Genomic DNA, 23,017 nt, shown 5'->3' on the forward strand with positions numbered 1-23,017 from the left:
CCCATAAGTATAAACAAAAGCGCCACAAAATATCCTAAATTGTCTTGCAGGAAATCAGCTCTGCTGTTCACTTATCACTCATGATAAATTTAAGAAAACCAGAGGCAGATTGCTTTTTACTTCCTGATTTCCTATATACAAGTTTAATGAGCGTTCTCATTTCCTGAGTGGCCTGGAACAATATACTTGTGTTTCCCTTTAATTTGGTCTACATGAAGTTCCGTGAACATGTGTGTACAGTGTACAACATTTTACTCATAGCTAAATATATGACCTCAAGGATACAATATGTCTAATTTTTCTATTATGTAGTGGGTATCCATGAGGTAGGCTATACACCAACATCCAAGTCGCCATCCCCCTGTGTAGCCCCGAGGCCCATGGCTGAAAAATCTGTGTGCAGCCTAAGATTCCTGGAACTTACTGAGATACATCCAAGCCTGTGATTTCTGGGTTTGCAGGCATGTGAAACCTCATCTGACTAAAGAAGAGTCTTAGAGTGAAAAGTTTGAAATTTATTTTATTCATAAAATACATTCATTTTACTCAATGAGAGTTTTCAAAACAGCAGTCATTATATACAGTATATAGCCTTAGCAAACTATTAAACCAATGACAAGAATAAAAGTATAACAAAAATTAACACAATCTTAAACAAAAATGAATAAAACCAAAGCATAAATACCCTAAGATATAAAACAAAAAAAACCCCCCAAAAAAACAAAAAAAAAAACAAAAGGAAATTTCAGTTTCCTCTGGAATTTCATTATGGAAGAGCAAAAGAGGTGAGGAACTGGCGTATTCTCTGTAGTGAATTATCTTCAGCTACACTTGCCCATGACATGCCTTCAGTTTGAAAACTGCACCAGAGAGAATCTTATGCTTTTGGTGAGGTCTGTCTGGATGGCAGTGTGAAATTAACACCATATTCCTTGTCAGATTTCCATCACATATGGAGTCAGGGTTCTTAGTAATTTGTGTTGCGTTCTCTGTATATTAGACTTGTTTTTACACAAACTTTTATCTGGGGATAGTGAGCCAACAGATGTGGATCCGATTGTGGCTGGACCCCCTCATGGTAGGTTGATATTTGCCTCACTAGTGAGTTCAAAGCTGAAAAGAGGTGGCATTTTCTGAGGAGGCCTTGAACCTGGAGTGTAGAATGTCATGCCTTCAAGGTGTCTTTGGCTTCTTCCAGCCTTCCCAGTCTCCTTAACAGGTACTGTCAGGGAAAATCAGAAAAGAAAATATGATTCAGAAACAGTTTTGCTGTGCACATGGCAAGAAAATCAGGGCCTATTCATTCCTAGTAAACAAAAGTTAAGGAAGGAAACACACCCCATGAACACCCTGGCTGCTGGGGATGGGGCTCAATGGTGGCTGACTTGCCTGAGACATAGTGTTTCTGCTTCAGCAGCTCCATCTGCAGGAGGCTCTCATCCTGGGCTGTGGTCTGCTCCAGTTCCTGCTGGAGGTTTTCAAACCTAGGGGAGAAAGGCAGCTGGGGCATAAGCCTGGGGGAGCCACTTCCCCCCAGATATACTCAGACATACTAGACAATCGAGAATTACCTTTCAGCTGAGTTCATTCCCTGCTTCCCCAGGAGAAAAGGGTCAGAGAGCACCTGGGCAGGATTTTTTTTTTCTCAACTTTTAAAAACTGCTAGAAGTTGAACTGGAAAATGCACACTGTGCTGGATTAGAAAAAAACAGCATATTTCTCCAACAGTCCAAAGACATCATTTTGGAGAAATATCAGTATGAGAAGGTCTGAGGCACAGGTCAGGAAAGATGCAGCTGGCCTTGATTAGATAGCAGGTGAATGAGAACCTCCTGGAAAACTCTATGCCTGCCCTCTAGTGGAGCCTACACAGCAATGCAGAGAAGGCTCTGATTAATCCTACAGCGCAGACCCCTGAATGGGATTAATTTGTCAACTCCTACTCTGTTTATAACCAGAGTAAATCTTTTCATAAGAAACTGATAAACACTGCAGAGAGCCTGCAATGAGCAGGAGTGTGCTGTATTCAAATCTGCCGAAGGGTAGACACTTATCTCTAAATGTGATGTTCCTGATGGAAAATAAAGTTGCAGGAGATTGTACTTATCTTCATGATTGATGATTCCCCTTCTAGGTTTCTGGCTACCATGGAATATTTGTGGGGAGATCAAACATTATATTTGAGATACTCGGAGCATACTAGAGTTCTCAGAAGGGAAGAAGGGGACACAATCCCCATAAGACCAAGGAGAAAGCATATTGCTTCCTGGACGAAAGTTCTTATTGACTGAGCCAGCAATGACACTCTGAGGTGTTCATTCACTGGCTGTGGTTAGGAGCTTTACCAATTGAACGGAACCTCAAGAGGACAAAGATCCAGGTACAGTGGACCCACTTAGATCCCCCTGCTTCTGAAAGCCTGAGCTCCTACCTCATCTGGGACACAGTGAAGTGATGCTGCAGCTTTGCTGCCAAGTCCCTTTGCCGGGTGAGCAGCTCCTTCTGCTTCATCAGGGACTGAAGATTTTCCTCAAGTCTTTGATGTTCCTGTTCATTAGAACATTGTGTTTTTAGGAGAGGCTTGTCTGCACACCTGTACATATAGACACATGCACACACACACACACACACACACACACACACACACACACACACTTGAACACATTCATGTACATGGATGCACACATACAAGCACACTACATTGTCTCCATGTTTGCTTTACCAGATAACACTGATGTAATATGAGATCACCTGGGATACTATGAAGAAGAAAGTGACCTTTCATTAACCCACAGCCTCTCTACCCATATTCCAGCAGAGAGAAAGGAAAACGCAAGATGCTCTGAACACAGTGATGTGGAGAAGATTGTGTACTTTTACTCTGTTTAGATAATTTTTCATTTTATTTTTATATGTGCAGGTGTTGCCTGCCTGTGTGTCTGTATAACACATGCATGCCTGGGGATCTGGGAGAAGAATTCAGTATGCAGATAATTCAATGTAATGCTTGCCTTGTAAACCTGTACACAGACAGGTGAACCCCAGGGATCCTTTACCAGTAATCCAAGCTCTCCTAGCAAGTTCTCCAGTCTGTGAATTGAAGGCTTAGTTCCCCAGCACAGGACCACTGGATGGCAATGGGCCAGCCCCTCGCTCTCACTCAATGCTTCCCAGTGCCTCCAGGGAGAGCAGCTTCCTCCTAAAGAAGCTCTCTAAAGCACAGGTTGCCTCAATTTAGGTCCAAAGCAACATGCTCAGAAACTAGAAAATCTCTAAACTCAGGAGTCTATATTAACCTTTCCTCCAAGTAAGATGACCGTGTCAGGTATTTCTTTGAGTAACAGAAGGTTGACTAACTCAGCGAAAGGATTGCATGTATTATTCCATGTTTAACTATATTCCATGGACCACATTGTATGTTTTCACTCATCAAGGATGTGCATCTGAGTAGTTGGGGGTGTTCTGATGAGTCCTGCTGTAACCCTGTTGTCCTCTCTTCTCTGTGGACACCTGCTTTCCACTCTGGAATCAATGGTCCACTTGGAGTCTGCATTCAACATTCTGAATAATTTTAAAGAGCTTCTCAGAGGGCTACAACATCTTACACTCCTACCAATATCTGATAGTTCTCATTTCTCCCAACCCTCCATCAGGCCGATTTTAACTCAGTATGAAGAAGTTCAAAATAAAAGCAGTTTCTGAGTGCTGCAGACACAACATGGAGTGGGTGCTTTAGAGTGTGATGAGCCTAAGGGGTGCACTGAGACAGCCTCTTCTCACACCTCAGCATAGCTGTGCGACTTCTGCTGGGCTGAGATGCATCCACAAGACCCTCTGTAGTTCAGAATTTCTCAAGGAATAAAGTCCAGGCCAAACTCCAAGGACAAGGTTAGCTGAACCAAGGTTAAACAAAGGTGAAAGGAAAATGGCAGCAGTCGATGCAAAGAACAAAACAGAATGCAGGGAAGTCATCAGTGGTCAGCCACCATTCGCCCAGAGCAGAGAAGGACAGAAACACTCAGGCAGCCTTTCCTGCCTCTCAGTAGCCTTGTTCTCACCTTTATGAACCTTATTACTTTGTTTTTATCCCAAGGATTTCTTTGCAGATAAATAATTCTGCCTCTCCAAATACCTGAAAAACTTTTAGCCTTCATCAGTTTTCTGTCTTTTGTTTTAGTTAGCTGTGTGGACATGGAGAATGATGGACAACATCATCTGTTTTTTGACTGATGCAAAGTGGTACTAACCAGATTAGACACAGTACTTTCTCATTCAAATCTGTCTCCACCATTCTTAAAGATGTTCCATTGTTCCGTGAGTGAGTGAACATACACATAGAGGCTCAAACACATATTTTCATACCCACAAAATTACACATAAGAAAACACACACACACACACACACACACACACACACACACACACACACATACACACACACACCTCTCTTGAACCCAGAAGGGAAAGGGACGAGGCTGGAATGTTGCAACTCCTTTTGTACTACAGGCAGAGGTAGTGGGTCCTCCCTGCTGTCTACAAGCCTCTTAGACACAGCCAGGCTTTTCTGCCCTGTCCTGAAATTATTTCCCCTCCTAGGACAGTTTTTATCACAGACTCAATGATTGTACAGATAAATAACAACCTCTGCACAAATGAGTTTGACCACACAAGACCAAGTGCTCATGGAAGAGGGCTGGACATGAAGCCTCCTGATAGATCCAAGTTGACCCATCATAGTCTCCTCACTAAACCTGCCCAGATTCTGACACAAAAGACATTGATTGCACTTGCGAATGGAAATCACCATTGTCATTACCCAACAACTTTTGACTGGATTATAGTGTATATGATGTGAAAACAGCCCCAGTTAAGTCAGTAGGAGGCTACTTAGGTCACCCATAGCACTTTCTTGAAATGCAGTATTCAACTATTAGGAGGAGTCTTTCCTAAGACACAGCTATAAATATGATAGAGTGAGCATCAAAATGTCAGGTTCCATGTTGTGTAGGCAGTAAGATAAACCAGACATTTCATGGGATGTTATCTCTATTCAGTGAAAGAAAAGTCTACGTTGATTTTTAAAATAGCTCCATTGTTTGATTTTTTTATTAATTACAAAATGCATTTGTTCCAAACCAATAAAAAAGTGCAGAAATTAAGAGAAACCAACAAGTCAGTTTACTTTCTGACCAAATGAATCATTTATCATTGAGATGAGACAGTAAAAGACAGGAAGCTCTAGTGTGAGGAGACAGGGATCCAATGACCTGTAGCTATCCACTTAGCCAGAAGAGAAATTCTGAGGTTCAGTGAGAGGCCCAGGCTAAAGGGAATAAGGGAGAAAGCAACAGAGATCACTTGATGTGATCGTCTGGCCTTCCAACAACCCCACAAATGTAAGCATCCTCAGGCATGTATACACCACACATACACACACACACACACACACACACACACACACACACACACACACACACTCACACATACACACACTCACCACAAATCATAAGTGAACAGAACGCAATGAGGAGGACATCAACTGAACGAGGATGGCATTACCAGTTGAATTTAGACTCCTCACACTAGCTGTTTCAAGTGAGACCCACAGTTCTGCTTTCCATCATTTTGAGACTAAACACGTCTGGGGAAACATGCTGTGCTTCTGCAGGCTATGTTGGTGCACTTGGAGAAATTGTTCTCTTAAAATCTCAAATCTGCCACCCTGCCCCTTGTCTGTCATAAGCCCTGGCCACATCCCTGGTCATCCAGTGAGCTTTCGAGTGTAAGATCCAGGATGGGAGAACTTGCCTTGCCACTCAAAGCAAACAGTACTGACAAGCTGTTACTTAAGTTTCTGTCAGTGTGAACCAAGAGCTTGGCCTGGTAAAGAGAACGCCATGGCAGTCTCAGAAGAAGAGGGTAAAATAGTGTATGACACCCAAAAAGATGTCCACAAGACCCAGTCATTTGGCTTTTGTAGGGGACATTCCTCCTTCCATGCTGTTTCTGCCTCTGATCTCATATGACCTGTGCCAAGCAAATGAGACCCAGACCCTTGAACTCATTCACACACATCTCTGTGCTACTTCCTAAGTGGCTCCCATCACAGTACTGCTGCCCCATACTAGCATATTGGTGAGTGACATGTGATTTACCCATCTCCCTCAATGGACTGCAGCTTCTAGCAGAGCAGTAGGGTTTGCTTTCCAGTCATGAAGTGCCTTCCAAGAGGCTAACTCCCCTGAAAGACTTGTGAATGATCACAGAAATGTACTATTGGGTGGGATGGGTCAGGTGGATAAGTGAGTAGAGGGTTACATGGGTGTGTGTATATGTGCGTGTGTGTATGTGTGTGTATGGGTAGACAGGTGGGGACTTGGCCCTGCTGCTTCAACCTACCTGCTGCTGCTTTGTCCAGAGGTCATACATCTTCTCATGTGTCTCCTCACAGAGCCTCCTTGCCTCCTCACAGGACTCTTGTAGTAAAATCTGCTCCCCATGCAGCTTTCTGTTGTTCTCTTTCAACGTGCTCACTTTTTCCCTTAGCTCAGTCCATTCACTCAGAAGCTGACTGTAGAGGGTGCTGAAATGTCACCAAAAATGATGAGTTCCACCTCCATCTCCCACTCCTGCTCCCTAATACCATGATTCCTGCAAGATCCCTTGTCCCCATTCCCAACAGCCCTTGGTTGGAACGCAGATTAGCCATGGCAGCATCACTTAGGTGCAGGCTAAAGCCAGAGAATAGCCAAATTCCCGAAAAATTCCAACAACTTCTGAAGACCCTGACTGTAAAGGACCCATGTTCCTCTGAAAACTGGGTCCCCCACTTCCCCCATACACACCCTGGTGTTTAATTGTTCACAGTATTGGGAAAACATGAGCAGGTAGAAGGAATCCATGCTTTGAGCAGGACAGAAGATCCAGCAGGAATACATTCCATCTTTGTGTCCCATAGAAACCATTCTGTGAGCTCCTGCCAGAGCCACAGAAACCACTCATGGTTCAAATGATGTTTTCTGTCGAGAAGCTCCAGAAGTTGACAGGAAAATGTTGAGAGGGGCTCTCAGACTCTTCACTCTTTGGAGAACTCAGTTTAGGAGGCACAAGTCCAAGAGATATAAGGCAGGCTGCTTGCTAAGAGGTAAACAGACTAGAACCACAGCCCAACTTTGTTCTAAGGTGAAGAAGGTGCTGAGGAATGTTTTACTGTATACTGTGAATATGTGTTGCTCCCATTGGTTAATAAATAAACTGCTTTAGCCTATGGCAAGGCAGGATGGAGCCAGGTAGAAAAATCCAGACGAAACAAAGAAGAAAGTCAGAGGTAGAGCATATGCCAGCTGCCACCCAAGGAGAAACATGCCAGCAGCCTGGCCATGCAGAAGCCATGTGGCAAAATATAGATTAACAGAATGGGTTACGTTAAGATGATAGAGCTAACTAGCAAGAAACTTAAGTCATCAATCATACAGTTTGTAAGTAATATAAGCCTCAGTGTGTTTATTTGCACCATTTGATGCAGGAGTTAGGTCAGACAGGTTCCTCCTGATAGCTGCATCAGGCAGGACTGGAAAAAACTTCAGACTATCAGAAGCAGTCCTTACCAATTTTTACTAAATTAGTAAATTACTAAATTAGGCACTCACTGGTAGGAGTTGGTCTGCTCACTCAGCTTCTTGCACCTGTACGAGGCCTCACAAACCTCCTTGGGGAATTTCTTTACATCTGACATCTCCTTATGCTGTGTTTTCAGCATGTCAATCTCAGATTTCAGCCTGTGGTAGGGCATGGCCCAGGAGAAAAGAACCCCATGAACACGGGTGTCAGGGACCACATGAATTAAGGTTCTGTTTTGTACTACACTAGCCCACTGGATGTCACACCCTGAATTCTATCCTGGATCTCCTGGTGTGCATTAGACTTGCCTCACTGTCTCATGGCCAGGAAAGGCTGAGTGTCAATAGGGAAGGATACAGGATTACATGAGCTCTCTCAGTAGCTCTGGACGGGTAGACTAGCTCTCTAAGAAGGTCTTGGAGTCTATGGCACAGATCCAGGTCTATCTGAAATCTGCAATGGCATTCCTACTGTCTTGAGAAAACAGATTCTTTCTCCTTATAAGGATACCCAGAACTCATAATCAGTATTGCCATGGAGGAGGCACTACATGAGGATGGCTGTATAAACTCCCATACAGAGATAGAATGTCACAGAAATGCAGATAGGGGGCATTGTCTCATAGTGTAAGGAACAAGCTGAGAGGAGCAGAATTGAATTCCAGGCCTTCTGGTCACACACAGATGGACTGAGTAGGACCACCAGGCCCTTCAAGCTGCTCCCATAGCAAAAAGCAAAAGTAAATATCAATTCAGAGCACTGAGCATCTCCTAAAAGCCAATGCCTGTCAAGGCCTCTTGAAATGCATGTTGTGATCTTACTCCCTAATGCCCTACTCTGTAGACTGTGATTCAGGCCACAGGCTCTGGTTTTCATTTGGAGGAATCGGAACAGCCTATGTCCAATCTCACTCCTGCAGGCTTCAGTTCTGCCTCTCAAATGCACTCAGGACACAGTAGGGTCAAGACAGTCGCCAGAGAAAAGGGCATGATGAATACCTGTTGTTCAATTCATTGTTGTTATAAAGGGCCAGGAGTTCCAGCAGTTCATTCCTCTCATTGGTCATCATCTGTAGCTGAAGGGTCAGTTTATCCACCTGGTTCAGCTGCTTCTCCTGCTCAGTGAGGAAGAAGGGTGTGGATGATGCCTTCCTAGTAGTCCCTGTAGGTACATAAACACAGTGAATTTTTACAGATGAATGGCATAGGGCCAAGAGATCATGTGGAATCCCACAGGAGGCCTGAGGAAGAAGAAATGCATGGCACCCGGTGAAGCCCTCAAATATCAGAGCAGATATCCTTAAACTGGGTCCCATAAGCCATGTGTCTGTCTCCAATCTCTAAGGCTAGATATATGCCTTATGACCTACTGCAGCCCCACTGTCCCTGAAAGGCATAAGGAAGGCCAGCCATGTTGGTTTAGAATTGTCAGCCGATACCTGATGCGATGCAACAAAGTCCTGGATTGCCTGGTGCTTTGAATCTCCCATCCCTGATAACCTGTGTCCAGGACTAAAGGCAACTCAATGTCTCAGACCTTGGTACATGGATAGTAAGTTTCCCTTCCTCGTATTTATATCAGATATCCATGAGATCTATAGAAATCCACTGAGAATAAAGTGCAGCAAAATCCTACCCTGATATCTCATTAGTGGTTCTGTGCCTCCTTTAGCATTTGTTGACAATCATAATGAACTGAAAAAGGTCCCACCAAAGCAGCTGCTTCCCTGACATTTCCTGGCCCTCTGCCAACTAATCATCAGACATCCTCCACTTTTGATCTGTTCTTTAGGAACCCAGGTAAGCTGCATAGGTCCATTGCTTCAAATGATCACAGCTACTGAACCCCATTAAGAGAATGATCATGTCTGGCATCAACTGCTGCTTAGAAATCCAGGGCTTTCTATGTCAATTAGTGTTCTCAGTTTTGCCAACATGTTGATTGGTGAACCCTTAAACACTTAATGAATGCCTTAATGACAAATGGCATTGCCACAACACTGGTAATTTCACAAAAGATGCCAATGACACTCAGGATACAATAGAATTTCCAGAGAAGGGACAGTTAGGGTCACTGCTAATGTCATCACCTATCTGATAACAAACTCTTCTCCAATTCACCAAAAGCCAAGCTGCCCTTTCCAGCACCTTCCCTGAGACAGGGGAGGGCCTTCAGCACCTTGTCATTCCAATCCAGTGATCTCACTGATTCATTAGAATCTAGTTCATTCTAATTCAATAGTTCATCATATGTGGAAGGAAAGACTTGTTGTCCAAACCCTGCCGAAGAATGGCTCTTCTCATCCTGAAGAATGCTAACTAATAAGATGAGAAATAAAGGATGCTAAGAAATTAGCTCAGGATAATGGGAAAGGAAGATCAGTTCCACAAGGTGAACAAGCACATTAGAGAAGATCCACGAGGCACTTATAATGTATGGGGATGGTCGAGGATTATATAGGTCCTGTAAGAACAATGATAAGTCACATAGGTAATGATTAAACTTTTGCCAAAAGCTTCAGCAGAATACATTCTAACCATCATGATGTTAGCAAAGGTGTTATCAACTATTAAAAGATGTGACTGAAAATACCTAAAGACTGGGCTTCCACAGGTGAGCCCTCTGACACCAAGAAGAAATACTTACAGGAAGAGTGATGTCCCAGTCCTGCACTCAAGATAGAGGGAAGATGACTGGCTAGTGAGAGGGCATGAACTCAGAAACCTTAGGGACCACTGACATGCAGCAATTCTTGGTGGCTCCTGCCCTGCTAGTAGTTGTTATTTAAAATGTGAGAATCTCTAGCATTGGTCAGGGGACTTTACTCTCTCTGTTATTAGTGACACACACCAAAAGACATCCAGTGTGGGTGAAGTGCAGGGCAGGCACTGAAACCTCATTAGTCCCTCTGTGCTTCCTTCCCACTCAGAGTGAAAGCAGAGGGCCCTCAACAGAGCAGCTGCAGCCTTGACCATCCCTGGCTCTCTGCCAAACTAACCTTGAAAATCCTCAACTTTGTTCGGCTCTTGAAGAATTCAGAGGACTAAAATAGTCCCATTGCTTCTCAGAAACTCTCACCTGCTTAGCCTCACTCCTGGAAGGATCAGCTGAAGCCTTTCTCCTTCAGGAAGCTCCCCATCCCTTTCCCAGGACTCACTGTGCTTTCCCCAGAACCACTTATTTCTTGATGTGTGACATGGAGACTGAAGGCCATCTTCCTTCTGCTTCCCTTTGGTGTCCCTGTGCTCGCCATACTGTCTCCCAACAATCCTGTTCAGTCTAGGAAGCATGTCTATAGGTGAAACACGAGGCACTGCACAAATGCCCCAATGACAGTTGGCGTTGCCACAACACTGGTGACATCACATGGAATGCCAGGGCTCTCCAGGATACAGTAGAATGTCCATGTGCTGATGTCACCTGGTATAGCTATTTCATCCCTGTTACATACCTCACCCAAAAGTGACTTGAAACCAAGGTGCCATTTTCAGGAGCCTCTGGATTCACAATGGAAGCCTTTAGGTAGATCCTCCTTCCAAAGCCAGAAATCTAGGCCTCTGCTTCATTAGAAAATTTATCTAAGTGAAGTTGAAAGCTCACTTTGCATGCACTGTCCAGGGTTGGATTTTCCCCTCCTTAAGATTCATAATCAATATTTTGAGAAAAAAGGATGCTCAGAAATTCGGTCAGGACAATGGGGAGTAGTAGGGATGAGAACTCTGAAGTTAAGAATCCCCAGGGAAAATACTCAGAATTTTAGAGATTGGTGGGCTCAAAAATGTTACATAGTTAGTTATGAATATTCCCCCAGAGTGGCAGTAGAGCTCACTCAAGCTATGAGGTTGTGAGTGAAGATGTGACTAGCTCTGGACAGGTCTGGTTGGAGCCACTGAGACCAGGTTAGCTCTCAGATATTGAAAGCAAGCAATTCATGGAAAGAGTATGATGACACAAACCTTGAATTCATAGACTGTGGAAAATGTAGTGGCAAGGCAGATTTCAGTGTGGGTGATGGAGAGGCATCATGAGTGAAACATAAATACACACACACACACACACACACTCACACACTCACACACACACACAAACTAGGCATTCAATCATGGAGTGGAACATGATGTAGATCACTGCTATGGTGCTTCAACCAGTAAAAAATGGCCAAATGCCTATTTTTCTAGCCATGTGTTCTAATCCACATGCTCTTGAATAGGTGGCACTGCTATCTTTGGGTTGAAGATCCATTAGGAGAACATGAGAAGGGCAGGTAAGGGGAGAGACTCAAGAGTTGTTGCATCATACAGCTTTGTTATATGCAAACCTCACATTTCTTATCGTGACATCGCTATAAAGAGAATCCAGGTCACATGGTCAGCATGGAATGCATGTTCTCCAACCAAATCTCTGGACCTAAGCATAACCCTTGCAACCTAGGACTGATGAAACTTTTAGGTGATCTGTGTCATTTCAGATTTTGAAGCTTTAAGCAAATAAATGTGATTGTCAACTTTATTTCTAAATAGATTCTTGTGAAGACCAAAAAGTTGAGGACATATTGGAATTTGGGAGCAAGGCATGTCTCCTAAACTGACATATAAACTATTTTAAGAACACAGATGACAGTATGGGGGAAAGGAAATCAGAGGAGAGAGGTGGTATAGAGAGAGGGGGGAGATACTGAGAGAGTGATTGCTCACATGAATCCAGAGATGAGGCAGTAGATCTAGATGGAAAAGTATAAAGGATTGCCTGCAAATCCCAGTAATTAGAAAGAGTCCCGAGTCAGCTGTATAGTTGAGACCTCAGACAGCTTGGTCTTTCTAAAAATCAGTTGTGGAATATCACACTTCCATGAACAGATACCCTGCCCAGGATATATAGTTATTCACCCAGCAAAGACAGAAACACCTTCTGCATGGTCCTGCCTCTTATCTCACTGATGTCCCATCCAGAGGAGGGTTCATGTTCTTCCAAATGCCCTGAGATCAAGCTGACAGGGGACAGTACCTGCCTTCTACAATATTCATCTCAGCCCACTCTTGGTAGTTGGATCATGTTCAGGAAATGAACTGGGGGATAAGACTGTGCCTAGCCGGTTCTCAAAGTTCAGCCTTGAGACTCCCCCTCTGTGAATGTCAACTCTCCTGTCTTCTACAGGCAGGGGTCTGCTGGTTTCTTCTCCTTTTTACATGGTTCAGGTGACCCAAAGGAGAGCCTCCTCAAGCTTATTCACAGCTGCTCAGGATACAGCCTGGCTTCAGACTCCCCAAATCTGGCCTCAACAGCCATGAGAATGGTGCCACAGTCAACATGACTTTTTTGAGACACAGGCTCTCCTGGCACTTGCACTGCAGTCAGTCTTCAATTCTCCTCCTCATTTCCCAGTTGGTTGAGGTCAAGGCATGCATCACTATTCCAAGCTCCTTTTTTCTATTTCTAAATGTTCAAACATCCAGAAAATCCAAACTCTAAAATGATTGTGTTCTCAGACCTTTCCCACAGGCCATTCTTGACCTTTGGAAATCCAGGAGCCAGTGTTGTTTGAGTGGCTACTTCATTCCCAGCCTGAGACCCAGATCTACAAAGGCAGGCTGTGTGAGATGGAGTTTTCCATGGTGTGATGTCACTGGGGGAGTTCCCACAGAGCAGAGCTGACTCAGGCTGCATTGTGAGGCTGGTAAAAGTGACTTTGAGCCTGACAATAGGTACCTGATAATTCTACCATTCCCTGGTCCTTAGATGGCTCCTACCTCAGGGCCTTAATCTGATCGTTCCTCCTAGTCTGTAAATCCACTGCCCTTCAGTGCAGTTGCGGAGGCCTAGACACTCTGATGCAGGAAAGTTGGGGCCCTAAAGCCAGTTTATGCTCTATAGGGGGATGCTGTTTGATGTGTTTTTGTTTTATTTATTTATAAAAAAGTTTTTTTTTCAATTTTACATACCAGTTCCTGTTTTCCCTTCCTTCACTTTTCTCATGCCTCATCACTCCCCAGCCCACCTCCCATCCACACTCTTCAGAGAGGGTCCGGTCTCCCTTGGGTAGTCAACAATGTCTGGCATACTAAATTGAGGCAGGACCAAGCAGCACCCCTCTGTGTCAATGCTGAGTAAGGTATCCCACTATAGGAAATGTGTTTCAAAAAGGCATTTCATGCACCTGGTATAAGTTCTGGTTCCATTGCCAGGGGCTGCCCAAACAAATCTAGCCACATATCTGTCACCCACATTCAGAGGACCTAGTTTGGTCCTGTGCTAGTTCCGGCCAGAGTCCATGAGTTTCCAGCTTGGGTAAGCTATCTCTGTGGTTTTCCCCATCATGGTCTTGACCTCACTTGCTCCTGTGGTTCCTCCTGCCACTCTTTAAGTGAAATCTAGGAGCTCAGCCCAGTGTTGGTTATGGATCACTGCATCTTCTTCCATCAGTTACTGGTTCAGGTTCTATTTTGACAATTAAGGTAGTCACTAATATAATTATAGCGAAGGTATGTTCAGGCACCCTCTCCATTATTACTTGAAGTCTTAGCTGTGGTCATCCTTGTGGATTACTGGGGATTCTCCTAGCACCATGTTTCTCCCTAACAACCTAATGGTTTCCTCTATCAAGGCATCTGTTTCATTACTCTCCCTCTGTATCCCTCCCTCCACTGGGCCATCTCATTCTCTTCTGTTCCCATCACCCATCCCCTCATTTCTACCCTCTCCCACTTTACCCATGAGATCTTAACTATTTTTCCTTTCTAGGGCCCTCCATGTATGTCACTCTTAGGGTCCTCCTTTTTACATAGCTTCTCTGGGGTTGTGGATAGTACCCAGCTTACACTTTGCTTTGCATCTAATATCCATTTAAGAGAGAGCACATACCATGTTTGTCTTTCTGGGTCTGGGTAACCTCTCTCAGGATCTAGTTTCATCCATTTGTCTACATATTTCATGGTATTACTATTTTTTAGCACTGAGTAATATTCCTTTGTGTAAAGGTACCAAATTTTCATTATTCATTCTTCAGGTGAGAGCCATCTCGGTTGTTTCCAGGTTCTTGCTATTACGAATAATGCTGCTATAAATGTGTTTGAGCGAGTGAACTTGTGGTATGAAAGAGCATCTTTTGGGTATATGCCCAGTAGTGGTAATATTGGGTCTTGAGGCAGGTTGAGTCCCAATTTTCTGAGATACTGCCATACTGATTCCAGAGTGGCTGTACAAGTTTGAACTTCACCAACAGTGGAGGCTTCTTCCCCTTGCACTGCATCCTCTCCAACATAACCTGTCATTAATGGTTTGGATCTTTTTTTTTGTTTTATTATTATTATTTTACAACACCATTCAGTTCAACATAATAGCCACAGAATCCCCTGTTCTCCCCCTCTCGCCCACCCCTCCCCCCAGCCCACCCCCCATTCCCACCTCCTCCAGATCAAGGTCTCCCCCGAGGACCGGGGTTGACCTGGTAGACTCAGTCCAGGCAGGTCCATTCCCCCCTCCCAGACCGAGCCAAGTGTCCCTGCATAAGTCCCAGGATTCAAACAGCCAACTCATGCAATGAGCCCAGGACCTGGCACCAATGCACAGCTGCCTCCCAAACAGATCAAGCCAAATGACTGTCTCACCCGTTCAGGTGGCCTGATCCAGTTGGGGGCCCCTCAGCCTTTGGTTCATAGATCCTGTGCTTCCATTCATTTGGTTATTTGTCCCGGTGCTTTATCCAACCTTGGCTTCAACAATTCTCGCTCATATAAACCCTCTTCTTACTCACTAATTAGACTCCCAGTGCTCCACCAGGGGCCCAGCCGTGGATGTCTGCCTTCAGATTCCTCAGTCCTTGGATGGGGTTTATGGCACCACTATCTGGGTGTCTGGCCATCCCATCACCAGAGTAGGTCAGTTCCTGCCGTCTCGCGACCATTGCCAGCAGTCTTTTGAGGGGGTATCTTTGTGGATCTCCGTGGGCCTCCCTAGCTCTCTGCTTCCTCCCCTTCTCACCTTCTCATGTGGTCTTCATTTACCATGGTCTCCTATTCCTTGTTCTCCCTCTCTTTTCTTGATCCAGCTAGGATCTCCCACTCTTTCCCTCGACTGTCGCCCTTCATTGTTCCCACTCATGACCAGGCTATTCATGTAGATCTCGTCCATTTCTCCGTGTCTTTTTTTGGGGTCCCGTTTTCCAGGTAGCCTCACTGGTGATGTGAGTAGCAGTCTAGTCATCCTTGTTCCACATCTAGCATCTTCCTATGAGTGAGTACATACCATATTTGTCTTTCTGAGTCTGGGTTACCTCACTCAGGATGATTTTTTCTAGATCCATCCATTTGCCTGCAAACCGTGTGATATCATTTTTTTCTCTGCTGAGTAGTATTCCATTGTGTATATGTGCCACAATTTATTTATCCATTCTTCAGTTGAAGGGCATCTAGGTTGTTTCCAGGTTTTGGCTATTACAAACAATGCTGATATGAACATAGCTGAGCAAGTGCTCTTGTGGTATGATTGAGCATTTCTTGGGTATATGCCCAGGAGTGGTATAGCTGGATCTTGGGGGAGATTGATTCCCAATTTTCTAAGAAAGCGCCATATTGATTTCCAAAGTGGTTGTACAAGCTTGCATTCCCACCAGCAGTGGAGGAGAGTTCCCCTAGTTCCACATCCTCTCCAGCATAAAGTGTCTTCAGTGTTTTTGATCTTAGCCACTCTGACAGGTGTAAGGTGGTATCTCAGAGTTGTCTTGATTTGCATTTCCCTGATGATTAGGGAAGTTGAGCAATTCCTTAAATGTCTTTCAGCCATTTGGGATTCCTCTGTTGAGAATTCTCTGTTTAGTTCTAAAGCCCATTTCTCAATTGGACTGTTGGTCGTTTTGATGTCTAATTTCTTGAGTTCCTTATATATTCTGGATATCAGTCCTCTGTCAGATGTGGGGTTGGTGAAGATCTTTTCCCATTCTGTAGGCTGTCGCTTTGCCTTGTTGACCGTATCCTTTGCTCTACAAAAGCTTCTCAGTTTCAAGAGGTCCCATTGATTGATTGTTTGTCTCAGTGTCTGCGCTACTGGTGTTATATTTAGGAAGTGATCTCCTATGCCAAGGCGTTCAAGACTATTTCCTACTTTCTCTTCTAAGAGGTTCAGAGTAGCTGGATTTATGTTGAGGTCTTTGATCCACTTGGACTTAAGTTTTGTGCACGGTGACAGATATGGATCTATTTGCAGCCTTCTACACGCTGATATCCAGTTATGCCAGCACCATTTGTTGAAGATGCTTTCTTTTTTCCATTGTATACTTTTGGCTTCTTTGTCAAAAATTATATGTCCATAGGTGTGTGGGTTAATGTCAGGGTCTTCAATTCGATTCCATTGGTCCACATGTCGGTTTTTATGCCAATACCAGGCTGTTTTTATTACTGTAGCTCTATAGTAGAGCTTGAAGTCGGGGATTGTGATGCCTCCAGAAGTTGTTTTATTGTACAGGTTTCTTTTAGCTATCCTGGGTTTTTTGTTTTTCTATATGAAGTTGAGTATTGTTCTTTCCAGATCTGTAAAGAATTGTGTTGGTATTTTGATGGGGATTGCATTGAATCTGTAAATTGCTTTTGGTAAGATTGCCATTTTTACTATGTTAACCCTGCCTATCCATGAGCATGGGAGATCTTTCCATTTTCTGAGATCTTCTTCAATTTCTTTTTTCAGGGACTTAAAGTTCTTGTCATATAGGTCCTTCACTTGCTTGGTTAGTGTTACCCCAAGGTATTTTATGTCATTTTTGGCTATTGTAAAGGGTGATGTATCTCTAATTGCCTTCTCAGCTTCTTTGTCCATTGTATATAGGAGGGCTACTGATTTTTTTGAGTTGATCTTGTATCCTGCTATGTTGCTGAAGGTGTTTATAAGCTTTATCAATTCCTGGGTGGAATCTTTGGGGTCACTCAAGTATACTATCATGTCGTCTGCAAATAGGGAAAGCTTGACTTCTTCCTTTCCAATTTGAATCCCCTTAATCTCCTTATGTTGTCTTATTGCTCTGGCTAGAACTTCAAGTACTATATTGAATAAGTATGGGGAGAGTGGACAGCCTTGTCTCGTTCCTGATTTTAGTGGAATTGCTTTGAGTTTCTCTCCATTTAATTTGATGTTGGCTGTTGGTTTGCTATATATTGCCTTTATTATGTTTAGGTATGTTCCCTGTATTCCTGATCGCTCCAAGACTTTTATCATGAAGGGGTGTTGGATTTTGTCAAATGCCTTTTCTGCATCTAGTGAAATGATCATGTGGTTTTTTTCTTTGAGTTTGTTTATATGGTGTATTACATTGATGGACTTTCGTATGTTGAACCACCCTTGCATCCCTGGGATGAAGCCTACTTGATCATGGTGGATAATTGTTCTGATGTGTTTTTGGAGTCTGTTTGCCAGTATTTTATTGAGTATTTTTGCATCAATGTTCATGAGGGAGATCGGTCTGTAGTTCTCTTTCTTTGTTGCATCCTTGTTTGGTTTAGGAATCAGGGTAATTGTAGCCTCATAGAAGGAGTTTGGTAATGTTCCTTCTGTTTCTATTTTGTGGAACAATTTAGAGAGTATTGGTATTAACTCTTCTTTGAAGATCTGGTAGAATTCTGCGCTGAAACCATCTGGTCCTGGGCTTTTTTTGGTTGGGAGACCTTTAATGACTGTTTCTATTTCCTTAGGGGTTATTGGACTATTTAAATAGTTTATCTGGTCTTGATTAAACTTAGGTATGTGGTATCTATCCAGAAAAATGTCCATTTCTTTTAGGTTTTCCAGTTTTGTGGAGTAGAGGTTTTTGAAATATGACCTTATAATTCTCTGGATTTCCTCAATGTCTGTTGTTATGTCCCCCTTTTCATTTCTGATTTTGTTGATTTGGATTCTCTCTCTCTGTCTTTTGGTTAGTTTGGATAAGGGCTTGTCTATCTTGTTGATTTTCTCAAAGAACCAACTCTTTGTTTCATTAATTTTTTGTATTATTCTCTTAGTTTCTAATTTATTAATTTCACCTCTCACTTTGATAATTTCCTGGCGTCTATTCTTCCTGGGAGACTTTGCTTCTTCTTGTTCTAGAGCTTTCAGATGTGCTGTTAATTCACTAGTGTGCGATTTCTCCAACTTCTTTATGTGGGCATTTAGTGCCATGAATTTCCCTCTTAACACTGCTTTCATAGTGTCCCATAAGTTTGGGTATGTGGTGTCTTCATTTTCATTGATCTCTAGGAAGTCTTTAATTTCTTTCTTTATTTCTTCCTTAACCCATTGGTGATTCAGTTGAGCATTATTCAGTTTCCATGAGGTTGTAGGTTTTCTGTAGTTTTTGTTGTTGTTGAAATCTAGCTTTAAACCATGGTGATCTGATAGAACACAGGAGGTTATTCTGATTGTTTTGTATCTGTTGAGATTTGCTTTGTGGCCAAGTATGTGGTCGATTTTAGAGAAAGTTCCATGGGGTGCTGAGAAGAAAGTATATTCTTTCTTGTTAGGATGAAATGTTCTGTAGATATCTATTAGGTCCAATTGGGTCATGACATCGGTTAAGTCCTTTATTTCTCTGTTAAGTTTTGATTTGGGAGATCTGTCCAGTGGTGAAAGTGGGGTGTTGAGATCTCCCACTATTAATGTGTGGGGTTTTATATGTGGTTTAAGCTTTAGTAATGTTTCTTTTACATATGTGGGTGCCCTTGTGTTTGGGGCATATATGTTGAGAATTGAAACTTCATCTTGGTCGATCTTTCCTGTGACGAGGATGTAATGTCCTTCTTGATCTCTTTTGATTGATTTTAGTTTGAAGTCTATTTTGTTGGATATCAGGATGGCTACCCCTGCTTGTTTCTTAAGACCATTTGATTGAAAAGTCTTTTCCCAGCCTTTTATTCTTAGGTAGTGTCTATCTTTGAATTTGAGATGTGTTTCTTGTATGCAGCAGAAAGATGGGTCCTGCTTTCGTATCCATTCTGTAAGTCTATGTCTTTTTATAGGTGAATTAAGTCCGTTGATATTAAGGGATATTAGTGACCAGTGATTTTTCATCCCTGTTATTTTTGGTGGTAGTGTGTGTGTACTTCTCTTCTTTGGGGTTTACTGTTGTGGCTTTATCTATTGCCTGTGTTTTCAAGTGTGTATCTGACTTCCCTCGGTTGGAATTTTCCTTCTAGTGCTTTCTGTAGGGCTGGGTTTGTGGATAGGTATTGTTTAAATCTGGCTTTGTCTTCGAATGTCTTGTTCCTTCCGTCTATGATGATTGAAAGTTTTGCTGGGTATATTAGTCTGGGCTGACATCCATGGTCTCTTAGTGTCTGCATTACATCTGTCCAGGTCCTTCTGGCTTTCAAAGTCTCCATTGAGAAATCGGGTGTTATTCTGATGGGTTTACCTTTATAGGTCACTTGGCCTTTTTCCTTGGCTGCTCTTAATATTCTTTCTTTATTCTGTACATTTAGTTGTTTAATTATTATGTGTCGAGGGGACTTTTTTGGGGGGTCTAGTCTGTTTGGTGTTCTATAGGCTTCTTGTATCTTCATAGGCATTTCCTTCTTTAAGTTGGGAAAGTTTTCTTCTATAATTTTGTTGAATATATTTTCTGTGCCTTTGAGTTGGTATTCTTCACCTTCTTCTATCCCTATAATTCGTAGGTTTGGTCTTTTTATGGTGTCCCAGATTTCTTGGACATTTTGGTTCATGACTTTGTTGGCTTTAGTGTTTCCTTCGACTGATGGAACTATTTCTTCTACTGTATCTTCAATGCCAGAAATCCTCTCTTCCATCTCTTGCATTCTGTTGGTTATACTTGCATCCAAAGTTCCTGATCTTTTACTCAGGTTTTCTATTTCCAGCATTCCCTCTGTTTGTGTCTTTTTTATTTTTTCAATTTCCCTTTTTAGTTCTTGGACTGTTTCCTTTGTTTGTTTCATTGCTTTTTCATGATTTTCTTTCAGTGCTTTATTGTTTTCTTCCAGGATTTTAATGTTTTCTTCCAGGACTTTATTGTTTTCTTGGAGGGCTTTATTGTTTTCTTCTAATTTGTTTGCCCTTTCCTCTAGTTGTTTACAGCGTTCTTCCAATTTTCTTGTCTTTTCCTCTACACAAGCCTCTACCTTCTTCATGAAGTTACTCATAAGGCTACTTTCTTCTGCTTCTTCCAATTTTTGGTGTTCAGGTCTAGATGTTGGAGGCGAGCTAGGTTCTGGTGATGCTGTATTGCTCTTCATTTTGCTGTATGTACTTCTGCTTTGACATCTGCCCATCTCCTTGTGGTTCCTTCTTGGTCTTATCAGTGTACTTGTTTCACAAAGAGCTGACAGACTCAGGAAGACTCTCTCTCTTGTCCAAAAGGGAGTTCTCTTGTCCAACTCTTTGGTCCAGAAGGGAAGTCAGGGGCAAGCTCTGGTCCAGAATGGCAGTCGGGGACAGGCTGGGAGCTGGGGGCCGGTCTCTAAGTCTCAGGAAGTGGCTGGGGTCTTGGGCAGATGGGCGTGGGGGCAGGGCGCGGAGACTGCAGGGGCTGCCGGGGGCTTGGAAAAGGGGATCCCTCCCGGTGGGGCTAGAAGGGGAACTGCCCGGTGGCCAGAACCTGGTGCCAAGTTGGGAAGGTCCTCCCGGGGTGGCTGGTGGCCAGGGATGGGGTCCGGGCTGGACCCAGGCACTCACCTCTGGTCCAGAAGGGAAGTCGTCCAATGGTTTGGATCTTATTCATTCTGACATATGTAAGATGGTATCTTAGTGTCATTTTGATTTGCATTTCCCTGATGGCTAAGCATTTTGAGCAATTCCTTAAATGTCTTTTGGGCATTTAATATTCTTCTGTTGTGAATTCTCTGTTTAAATGTGTATCCCGTTTTTTAAGTTGGATTATGTGGTATTTTGATGTCTAGTTTCTTGAGCTGTTTATATATTTTGGAGATCAGCCCTCTGTCAGATGTGGGTTTGGTGAAAATCTTTTCCCATTCTGTAGGCTGCCATTTCATCTTGTTTACCCTCTCATTTGCCTTACATAAGCTTCTCAGCTGTAGGAATGTCAGCTATTGGTGAAATTATTAAGGCCACTCCACATAGTTAAAAGGGAGGTTAATTTTATTACAAGTGAAGGGATAGGTACCAGTGTCTGGGAAAGGTGTTTTGCAGTCCAGCAGTGTTCTCTGGAGAACTCTGCTCAGTCTGCCTCCAGCGTCCAGGGTCCAGGAACCAAGAGAACTGACCCATCTGGATCTCGGATCTTCATGGTCCTCTCTCAGCCCTGCCTTGTAGATGTGACAGTTACCAAAACCTCAGTGGGGTTTGGAACTTCCAGATCAAAGATGGAATGGCTACCCACTACATCTCCCCTTTTTTGTCTAAATAAGAAAGTTCTAACCTAATACAAGACTATATACAAAGGATTGGTAATCAAATATTGTGAAGGAGTAATGAGGCATAGTGACCTAGATAAGATGGAACTTCAACCAATACGAACAATATCAAGGAAGAAACACATACTAAAATTCAGAGAAGTCTAGAGTGTAGGTAAATAGCATGTTACAGTCATCATTCCAAAAGGTGTCCTATCATAAAGAACCTGAATCTAATATTAATAATATGTTCTATCTAATACACACACACACACACACACACACACACACACACACACATATATATATATATATATATATAGTAAATATAACTGCTAGTCTTCAAAGATAGAAAGGTAGATTATTGAATCTACTTTTAAAATGGAACTACTAGTTTTAAATATTTCAGAATGGATTGGATTTTTATATACTATATATAAATTATGTATATTGATACAGATTTGAGATTGATTTTGTTAGAAAATACTGCACATATACTTCTATCTTGTTCAGTGTATCATTCCTATACAGTTCATTTCACAATGCAATGCAATTTTCAGTCCTTGAAAGTTATTGCCAACTATTTAGGATAATAAAGAAATGCAGGTTAGCATTTTGTCATTACAATGAAACCTGTAGTCATATTAGCTCTGTCCTCAAGGTCAAGCAGAAATATATTTTAGATAGACAGGTCATCTTAAAGCACTTCAGAGATCTGCAGAATATGACATTTAAAATGATAACATATATTTTTTTTCTTTTTTTATGACTATGAGACATGTCTGTTCCTGGGAGCATCAATGTACTTCAAAGAAGATGATGGGAAGTGAAGAAACTCTATATAGTGTTTACTTTATTTGTATCAAATGTTAGCCACTGGGTAAGAACGTGACCTTATATCAACTGCTGACAGTATGCTTTCCAAAATGGACAAGCGGGACACACACAAAAAAAGACTGTTGCACCTTGCAAAGACAAGGTAGGAATGCCCTTCAAAAAATCTTGCTTCACAGATGAGTCTGTAAAATATGCTAGGCCTGTAGGCCAAAGATGGATGCCCCAATGTTGCAGAGAAAT

At 42.7% G+C, this 23,017-nt stretch overlaps 2 protein-coding genes across 28 annotated transcripts in view; one reads left to right on the plus strand and one right to left on the minus strand.

The window, feature by feature from the left end:
- LOC143269220 (uncharacterized) overlaps positions 1–23,017 on the plus strand; it is a 304,878-nt gene that overhangs the window by 135,606 nt on the left and 146,255 nt on the right. For 10 of the 27 annotated variants that reach the window (XR_013045633.1, XR_013045632.1, XR_013045642.1 and 7 more), the window contains one exon: positions 22,717–22,919. The exons of 14 other annotated variants lie outside the window; for them this stretch is intronic. The gene's annotated coding sequence lies outside the window, so the exon portion shown is untranslated. Of the gene's footprint in view, positions 1–5,979; positions 6,135–22,401; positions 22,920–23,017 lie in introns of those variants that run through there. 3 more of the 27 variants (XR_013045649.1, XR_013045654.1, XR_013045644.1) reach the window with 2 other exon arrangements.
- LOC143269211 (disks large homolog 5-like) lies at positions 501–10,981 on the minus strand. Its single transcript, XM_076554234.1, has 7 exons — positions 10,777–10,981; positions 8,618–8,780; positions 7,649–7,777; positions 6,399–6,582; positions 2,432–2,547; positions 1,390–1,484; positions 501–1,222 (listed from the first exon to the last, which is right to left on the minus strand). Exons 1-7 carry the CDS (start codon positions 10,907–10,909, stop codon positions 1,074–1,076), a joined length of 969 nt encoding a protein of 322 aa, XP_076410349.1. The 5' UTR covers positions 10,910–10,981; the 3' UTR covers positions 501–1,073.

The sequence above is a fragment of the Peromyscus maniculatus genome, chromosome 18 (genome assembly GCF_049852395.1).
Source record: "Peromyscus maniculatus bairdii isolate BWxNUB_F1_BW_parent chromosome 18, HU_Pman_BW_mat_3.1, whole genome shotgun sequence".
NCBI classification, from domain to species: Eukaryota; Metazoa; Chordata; class Mammalia; order Rodentia; family Cricetidae; genus Peromyscus; species Peromyscus maniculatus.